Source organism: Haliotis rufescens, unplaced genomic scaffold, assembly GCF_023055435.1.
Source record: "Haliotis rufescens isolate VD_foot unplaced genomic scaffold, xgHalRufe1.0.p SCAF_8, whole genome shotgun sequence".
Lineage (NCBI taxonomy): Eukaryota > Metazoa > Mollusca > Gastropoda > Lepetellida > Haliotidae > Haliotis > Haliotis rufescens.
Window position 1 is genome coordinate 8,531,882 of NW_025964372.1, and position 10,062 is coordinate 8,541,943.

General features: G+C 42.3%; 1 protein-coding gene across 1 annotated transcript; it reads left to right on the forward strand.

Annotated features, from left to right (window-relative positions):
- Positions 1-3,189: 3,189 nt before the first annotated feature.
- On the forward strand, positions 3,190-7,105 carry LOC124119821 (endonuclease G, mitochondrial-like). The gene is made up of 3 exons (XM_046482472.2): positions 3,190-3,807; positions 5,115-5,227; positions 6,350-7,105. The coding sequence occupies exons 1-3, from the start codon at positions 3,265-3,267 to the stop codon at positions 6,624-6,626; spliced, it is 933 nt and encodes a 310-aa protein (XP_046338428.2). The 5' UTR covers positions 3,190-3,264; the 3' UTR covers positions 6,627-7,105.
- Positions 7,106-10,062: the final 2,957 nt, after the last annotated feature.

A 10,062-nucleotide genomic window follows, 5' to 3' on the forward strand; every position in this document is an offset into this window, starting at 1 on the left:
CATTTCGTCTACACCCCTTGTGAAGAATAAGCACGCCCCACAGGGATTATGGTATTTCCCTGTGCTGACGTCACGATACTATCGGTAATGCAACACCTTCAACTATGGCCAAGCCTCAGTCGTTGCGAGTTATGAAATATATAATAATGAGAGTTAAGATGATTATATAAGGAGACATAAATACAGTGTATAGTGTTTTCAGTGAATATTTATATTATCTGTAGATATAACTGCGCTTGATTAAATTTGAACCCGAAGGCCATGGAATGCTGGAGAAAGCCAGGCGTACATTTGTTTCTTGTAATTAGACATCATAACATGACATTGGAAACAACGCATTTGTCATTAGCTACTTTTTTAGAGGTGATTACAGGTGAATTCATATCGAACTCATGCCACTTCACTCGGTATATGGTCTCTGTTCGCTCATTATCTTCACCTTTAATTTCTTCATGGTTTAATTGAGGTAAATGTAAAATTTGAAACCTCTCATTGGTGTGTCATGACATTACGGAATTAGTTTAATTTAAGCAGAGATACACAGCGTGCCATATAGTTCTGCTTGCGTCTCCTAAAGCGTAGTCTGTCTCCCAGATCATAGAGCATAAAATATAACTCGAACTCATGTCTAGAATGATTTTGCAAGTCTACGTTGCCTCGATCATCCCTAGCCTGAAATAAAGGATTGTTCTCGGCTCCATTTGGATTTCATTTTATATTTAGTAGATACAGATTTTTAAACAAGAGAGTTTCATTTCTGGGACTAAATTTATGTCAGTCTACTCAATGCTGTGTACCTTAAATTGCAAGCAGTGGAGCCAGCTTATTTGTTAGGAGACTATCTTTAAGATTTACGACCGCTTGTAAATAATTGAAAATCTTGAACATGTTCCACACCCCGATCTTTAATTAGCGCTATGACGGCCGTAACTCGCATGCGTTAAAACAGACAAATAGCTTGACAGACGGACAGGCAGACTATTTGTATAAAGACCAATTGACCCAATGTACAAAATACATGTACATTATATAAAATTCCTCTGAGCGTCACCTAATTGATACTTACTTTCGTTGAGAACACGCACATCAGAAAGTTTGCACAATTTATCATATTGTATCATTGTTGCATAAATGACAGAGTCTGTACTATATACAGCAATGTTTGGCATATGAAGCCACGTAATGGAAAGGGTGATCCGAATTGACGACTTGGTTGATTTCGTGTCATTGCCGGACGACATTGCTCAAAGAATCAATCTCTGCTTGGTCTCGTGTATTTCCACACTGCCGTCACACACAGCTGGAGTCGAGCTGGGCGCGGCGGTCAACAACAAAAGACAAAATTGAAAACGGCTACACTAGAAAGTGATGATTAATAAAAGATGAAAGAATTGATAGTTATTTTTTTCTGAAAATTCTGTAACACCGAGGATTATTGACTTTCTTATATCAGATACTATGTGAAATAAATAAACAAAAAGTGTACTAACAAACGGATTTTTTAAAGGAAAGCAACTCGCCCACCTCCCACACAGGCGCGCACCAGCTCCCACAACTTTTCGCTATGCAGCATACTAACAGTTTATAATCTATAAATCGTGAAAATTCATTTCAACTATATCGCATTTAACAATACTAAAATGAATTGCTTCGCGGAATATTTGCAATTTTGTAACACTTGTATAACTTGTGATAACTAAACGCATCCCGTCTTTTCACTAAACGCAGGGATCCCTTCTTTTCACTAAATGCACCCCTTTTCACTAAAAGCTTGGATCCCTTCTTTTCACTATAAGCTTGGATCCCTTCTTTTCACTATAAGCTTGGATCCCTTCTTTTCACTAAATGCACTCCTTCTTTTCACTAAACGCATTTCTTCTTTTCACTAAACGCATCCCTTCTTTTCACTAAATGCACTCCCTTTCACTAAACGCATGGATCCGTCCTTTTCACTAAATGCAATCCTTCTTTTCACTAAACGCATCCCTTCTTTTCACTAAATGCAATCCTTCTTTACACTAAACGCATGGATCCGTCCTTTTCACTAAATGCAATCCTTCTTTTCACTAAACGCATCCCTTCATTTCACTAAATGCAATCCTTCTTTACACTAAACGCATGCATCCCTTCTTTCCTGAACAGATGCACCAGAGCTTGGGTCATATGGTACCATGTCTACAGCCAAAGATGCGCACATCTGTAATTATACCAACGACGTTATTGTTTCATTTTAACGAAAAGTTTTTCATCATGCTTGTCGCAAGACTAGTGGAATCTGGAGGACCAAACTGCTGTCGAGTATGGATGTAACTTGGATGACTGAGCGCAACTGAGGGACGACCGTGACTGTGTGTCCCAGCCATTGACCAATGGTTCGTCCAGCTCGACATAACATGTCGTCGCAAAAAGAACTGTTGTATTTTGTTTGCTTGTTCGTTGTTCAACACCGCACACAGCAATATTCCAGCTATATAACGGCGGTCTGTAAATAATCGAGTCTGGAGCAGACAATCCAGTGATTGACATCATGAGCATCAATCCACTTGATTGGGATACGATGACATGTATCAACAAAGTCAGCGAGCCTGGCCACCCTATCCCGTTAGTCGCCTCTTGTGACAAGTATTGGTTGCTGAAAACCTATTCTCAGGGTATGAAACTCCCAAAAATTTCAGCCAGACCACAGGACTGGCTAGCTGAAATACTTGCCAGCCCTGACCAAAACCTGCCTGCCCACTATAATCATATGTTTCTCAGGATAAGCTAACGGGGTTTCTTTTTGGTTACATTTTATCATTCATCTTTACATGTGAATTAATGCTTATCATCGGGAAATATTTTGAATATTTTCACATATGAAATATAACCCGACCGTCGGGCAGGGGGATTTGAAAATCTGGCAGCCCGAGTTGAAATCAACCCGTCTCGGACGGTCGGGCAGGCAGGTATTTCGAACACTGTACTATTCTAACCCGAATCTTCAAGGGTCTCAAGAGAAAACTATGACATTTCTTACTACAGCGTTCACTGACTCACTTGCCGTCGTAAACCCAAACTTAGAACCACAGCTTGCACCATTTGTAAGAATAACACATGACAAGTACAGTAGCATTATTTCATTTTAAGGCCGATAAAGCCGAAACGTTGAAAAACGTATGCTCTATGGAAACTAGTATCTTGTGGGATTTCCCCCGGAAAGAGAAATCGCTAACTTCTATTTACAAATATTACCCTCATGTTTGTTTGTGAATAGACGTTACAGACATGTTCCGAAAGTGTATGATTCCAATAATTTCATCAGTATCTCTAGGAATTGGTGCTTTGGTTGGCGCAAAGTTAGAACGATGTAAACAATCTCTAAACGTGGAGGGAAAATCTCTGCTAGCCTTTCCATCGGTTTTGGCTGTGAAACTAGACGATGTAACTACTCCAGTACAAGAGGCTGGAGGGCGCCCGTCATCTGTCATCCCCGTGAACAGATCCCAAGAGATCATGAGATTCGGTTTTCCTGGATTTGACCAAGTTCGTACCTTCGATAATTATGTGATGTCGTATGACAGACGCAACAGGAACGCTCACTGGGTGTTCGAGCACCTCACGCCTCAAAACCTCGCCTACGACGAATCAGTGCATCGAGGCAACTCCGAGTTCAGGGAGGATACGTCCATTCACCAGTATTTCCGATCTACAAATTATGACTACAGAAGGACTCGCTATGATAGAGGACATCTGGCGGCAGCACAGAATCACAGAATGTCACAGAACGCTTTGGACCAAACTTTCTTCCTTAGTAATACATCCCCTCAGGTAGGCAGGTGTGGCTCACTAGGGACAGGGTCTCTGCCTCAGCACAACTCACCGAGCTAGGAGATAACATACGTCTTCTTCTTCTTCTTCTTCTTCTTCAAACATATCAGTTCTTGATTCAGTGACCAGTTGTTGTCAGCAATCAGACACAAAATTGACATTCGATACTCAATTGTATTGTTTGGAAATGGGCATTTGTCGTTTATACAGATTTGAAACAGCATAACATTCAGATGAAGACCACTTCCGTTGTGTAGTGGATGGGACGCCTGCCCGGAGAGCGGAAAAACGGTAGTTGGATCCCCGGCTGCGTCATACCAAAATAAGTTTAATATATTTCTTGTTGTTACCCTGCCAGACGCTCGGAATACAGGCGCTAAAAACAAGGACTGGTCGGTTCGGAGTCAGTATACTGTGTATGAGTGGGGATCCATTTTTTATTATCTCAATGGGCTAGCATTATGAATAGAGATTATTATACGAGCAATTTTGGTCACACTGATTTTACAGAAAGGGTGCCAGCATTCTTGTATTTCCTACACGAGTTTCGTAATATCAGCATGTCATACACGCGAATGTAATCATTTCTTTATTACCCATTATTTGAGCTGACCTTAAGGAAAATGCTCTGATCAATGGGTAATAAATAGGCATTATTCCGGACTAGTACAATTAGGCGGCATGCACCTCGCTATGTAAATGTAATAATCTTGAACGCGACCTAAAAACCCATTTCACCTCACCTCAGTAGCACGTGCAGAATGTAATTTGAACGGCTGAGGTGAGGTGAAATGGGGTTTAATGATAAATAGCGACGTGAATGCACGTGTGTGTGCTTGTGACAGCCGGACTAATGCCGATGTTTTATAGTGCTAGCCCACAGAGATACAATGCCGCAGTTTAACATGAATACCTAATTCTGACACAGTATACTGACTCCGAGCCGACCAGTCCTTGTTTTAGCCCCTTAATGCCGAGGGCCAGGCAGGGCAACAACAAGTACCATATTTTAACGTCTTGTGGTACGACGCGGCCGGGGATCGAACCCCGATCTTCCGTTCTCTGGGCACACTTTCTACCACTAGACCACGGAGGCGGTCGCACGTACGAGTGATGAATGGTGTATGTAATTTTCGCTACCCTTCATTTGGACGATTTGTGTACATATTGATGACCCGATCTACGAACAGTCTTATGCCTATCTTAACCAACACGTGTATGTATGACGCACTAATTCTCATATTCAGAGCAGACCAGGGCAATACCGAATGGTCAGTAACTTGTACTTTTTCTTTCAATGTATGAAGGTGGGCGAAGGTTTTAACCGCGGCCTGTGGAATGACCTGGAGAAGTACGTCCGTGCCGTGGCGAGGAACAACAAGAACGTGTATGTCTGCACGGGGCCGATGTATCTTCCCCGGTGAGTCCCACTACTGCAAGACACAGACGTGTCGAACCATCGCAAAAGTTGCCATTTTGATTGTTCCCATTGACTTGGCGGAGTTCATTCATTTTTATGGGTTGATGTGGAAATCCCCGCCTTGCACGTACAGAATAATCAACATGGCTGTTACAACTCACCACTGTGCACCGGATGTGCTGGTATTATATTCCCGTTTTGAAAGTTATTGTGACATGATTTCTTGGCAAACTTTCCCATTTTATCGGCTTTACAGCATACCTATCACCCCTGAGAAAATTGGACCGTTCTGCTCATACATATTCAAAGTGTCACTTGGTTTATGCATGTCAACGATCCCAATTGCGTGGATCGATGCTCATGATTTCAATCACTGGATTTCCGTGGTTTTGTTTGTTTGCTTGTTGTTTAACGCCGCACCCAGCAATATTCCAGCTATATGACGGCGGTCTGTAAATAATCGAGTCTGGACCAGACAATCCACTGATTGGTATCATGAGCGTCGATCTACGCAATGGAGATACGATGACATGCATCAACCAAGTCAGCGCGCCTGACCACCCGATCCCATTAGTCGCCTCTTACGTCAAGCATAGTCGTCTTTTACAGCAATCGTGGGTTGCTGAAGACCTATTCTACCCCGGATCTTCACATGGTGAAGGTACGGGGTCTAGTGGCGTAGGTGCCGCGATTTGCTGTCCAAAGTTGCGTCCCTTAGAATACTGTGGTGGTGGGTTTGGATTCAGGATTCGCTCTAATTAGGATCCATTTTAGTCCACACCCGTGCTCGCGAGTTTCGCCAATGTTTTGCGAATCCTTGTAAGTTCATTACTTGGGCCTACAATGCTTAAGCTGACAATGTGAAATAAGGGGAATGTCTGGTCAAACAGCAGTCCCAACATAACCTTCCCATCCCAGATTGTAAAACGACCAGTTGCTAAGTAAAACCGCCTATGCCACTACACATCAATAATGCCTGTTGGTGCAGCAGTCTTCCATTAACCACAGGTAGCAGTGCGTTTAGCTCCGTTACTTGACATTCTAAAGATGTTCCTGCTCATTAGCGTTGATGCAGTGTAGCCGGTAATCAGTGGTAGTCACGAAGGATGTCCTATGTTTCAGCCTGGAGTCTGACGGGAAGGTGTACGTCAAGTACGAAGTCATAGGAGCCAATCAGGTGGCAGTTCCCACTCATTTCTTCAAAGTGATTGTCATCGAGAATCTAAATGGTCAGTTTGAACTCCAGTCCTACCTCCTGCCCAATCAGATGCTTCCAGTGGACACGCCTCTCAAGAAGTACTTCTGCCATTTAGATTCCATTGAGAGGTCAGCCGGACTTCTCTTGTTTGACAAGATTCCCAGGAACATGTTCAGGAAGATTAATGGTGTGAAGCAGTGAATGCGAACATGGGTAGTTCAGAGCCCTAGAGAACATGGTGTTTGTGTGGGTGGTGTTGGGGGTGTTACAGGATGTATAAGTTGATGTGTGACTTTATGCCAAGTACTTGGAGGTGATTGTTGCATGTTTTGCAACCAAAAGCAGCAGTGATGTTCAGCTAGAACATCTCAGGTGACTCTGCCAAAAATGTGGGTGACATCACCACCAGAATGGTCACAAGGCTGAAACCAATAACCCTGCACCATCTTAAACTTGCTCTTCAGTCTCGAGTTCTGAAGCGATTCAAGTGTTCATATCTTTCACAAACTCTCTGATCGACCTGTTTAATGTTAAGTGCGACCTGGACACATTCTTGTTTTGAACTTACACAGACACTTCTTAACAAAAGTATAAATGTGTGGAAATATAGTTATTCCACAATCAATTTTTTACACAGTTTGTCAAGCTGTGAAATAATGTGACCGGTGTAGAGTTAACAAGATATCGCGAAACATGCCTCGCATTGTAGGAGAAACAAATATTGTGGTCTATTCTTGCAGATGGCGTGTATTGAAATATGGATAGGTCCACACACGCACGCACGCACGCACGCACGCACGCACGCACGCACACACACACACACACACTGAAAATAAAATGGTTGCTCCCTTAGTTAACGTTTTTCGTGAAATTGTTCAACATCCAGGTAAATTAAAGGAGGAAAAAAATAAGTTCCGTCATTGCTAAGTGGTGTTTAAGTAACAATTCAGTTAGTTATGCCCGACCAAAGACAAAGGAGCCATAGTTTGATATAATTAAGAACTTCTCGGGCCATATTTATTATATGAAATATGGTCAAAATGAAGTATTTTTCATTCTATCTTGATCTCAAGTTCAGAGCTTGGTGAGTGTTTAACGCATTGTATACTGTGTTAATAAAATATTTTTTAATAAAAATATGTGCTTAGTGTGAAATTAGTGTGTATGCTTACGCGCGCGCGCGTGTGTGTGTAAAAGGACGTTATAGAAAACACTCCAAACAATCATAAGTACGTCGTACAATTATTGACCAAGCCAGTTGATGTATACCACGCCTTGGTCAACACAGACTGGGAGAACACCATCTGTATTCACACCCGTGAAGATCCGAGTTCGGGTTCAGCAACTCATGCTTGACGTAAGAGGCGACTAACGGGATCGGGTGGTTGTCAGGCTCGCTGACTTCGTTGATGGAAGTCATCGTATCCAAATTGCATGACTGGATGCTCATGATATCAATCACTGGATTGTCTGGTCCAGACTCGATTATTTACAGCTGGATCATATAGCTGGAATATTGCTGAGTGCGGCGTTAAACAACTAACAAACAAACAAAATACAAAAGTTTTATCGCGACATGTTACGTCGAGCTGGACGAACCATTGGGCGATAGTTGGGACTCACAGTCGTCCCTTAATTGCGTTCAGTCGTCTAAGTTATATCCATACTTAACAGCAATTTGGTCGGCGTTAAACAACAAACAAATAAACAAACATCTGAATGCATGTGACGGCTATGGAAGGTCCTGGTAGTACGTGTTGTTGGTCATGTGGCAGATGTCTGTGCACGAGCTATGCCTGGAACATAGCGAAATCTTCATTCAGTGTTTTCGTCTCGAATGCCAAGTGTGGCAATCCTTGGTGTGAGACGCCATCATCAACGGGAACACACCTGCAGTTTCACACGCAGTTTCATTACCACGAGGCGGCTTAAGAATCTCCTCAGTGTAAGGCAACATTAGCTTAATATGTTGACAAGCTAGGCCAATGCTGTTATTGCAGTTTCTGCCCATGTTATGTCGTGCTGTTTGCTGTCACCTGTATTGTGACGGATGGAATCCGGCCTCATCTTCGCCTCTCAACCTGCGCACCTTATTGAGCTTGTAAGTTGTTGTAATCTCACCGCGACCAGTTTGTGGGCTCAAAGACTAACAAGGGATTTGGGATTGTCCGGCCATTACTGGTCTGTTATTGTGAAGCACGTGCAAAAACCAGCCCCACTCCTCATCAACGAAAGGCTGAGCGGAGGCAACTCGCCCCCGCCAAGATCGCAGAATTTGTCACAGAGAGTGTCATTTGTGATCTGACATGCACAAAATCGTTCCAGCTCAAATTTAAAATAGTTGTTGAATATTTACAGTATTGACCGAGCCGCGTGATATTTTAGATGAATGAATATCGCTCAGCGATGCAGTGGGACGTCATGCCGTTATGTTAATTACTCTTTATGTACGGCCAACGGGGAGCTACTATTTGACACTGAGATAAATGTTGACAGTAACTCTGAGACCTACAATCGGTACACGTTGGTAATCAAATAGGGGCACACACTATTAAAATCACTGTACAGTCATTGGAATTGTTTGGGTTTTTTCTTGCAAAGGACATTCTTGATATTTCACATTGCAAACATTGAAGAATTCCAACCAGCAACTGAAGTCAGACCTGTTTTCTCAACCGGGGTTTTGCTAGTTTTCTACGTTCATAAATGGGTTGTTGGGTGTTTAGTCCACACAGTTCAGTATGTTCGTAGGCTTATGAATCAATATTGTCTTTAATAACCGCATTCATAGCCAACAGTTCTTCTTTTTTTCAATTTCAGGTAATGCGCTACACACTACGACTGTGTTTGGGTTTTTTTCGATTAAGATAGAGCTCTTAAAGTCAAGTGTTCCCTTTTGGGGAAGGGACACTGTGTATCGGCACAGTCATGTTTATACCGGCTGTGAGAAATGTAAAGACAGTTCACGTCCAAAGAAAAATGTGGAACAAATAGTACTTTGGCAGAAGCTGCAACTTTTATCAAGGTCACCCTCGTATCTCGCTGCAAGTGTCGTCAAGGTTACTAATTACCCTCGTATCTCGCTGCAAGTGTTGTCAAGGTCACCAGTCTCTCTCTTATGCCGCTGCAAGTGTCGTCAAGGTTACTTATCACCCTCGTATACCGCTGCATGAGTTGTCAAGGTTCCAAGTTTTCAGATGTTTTTGTGCGTCCGAGAACTTACCTGTGGTCTCACAGCAAAGCTAACAGTTACTTCAGTTTTTGTCACGACAAAGTTTTGGCAGGAATCAAAATAAATGTGAAAATCGCAATAGTAAGTTTTTTCAAGCAACATAGAACAGATTACTGAAAACAGTCTTTGAAAATATTTCACAAGCTTGGGTTAATTTGGACTAGTCCGTTTATTTTCACGTCGACGTATCATATCTGGACTATTGCTGACCGCGACTTTGAACATTCACTCACTCATATAGTACCAATTGCAACTGTTTAATGTCACAATCATGACAAACCAGGTAAATACCAGAATATCCAATTTCTGGTATCCGTAGGTATTACCTGTAACATTACGGGAAAATACTTTACCAATTATTTGAGATATGAACCAGAATCAAATGGACGTTCATGCACTGACCTG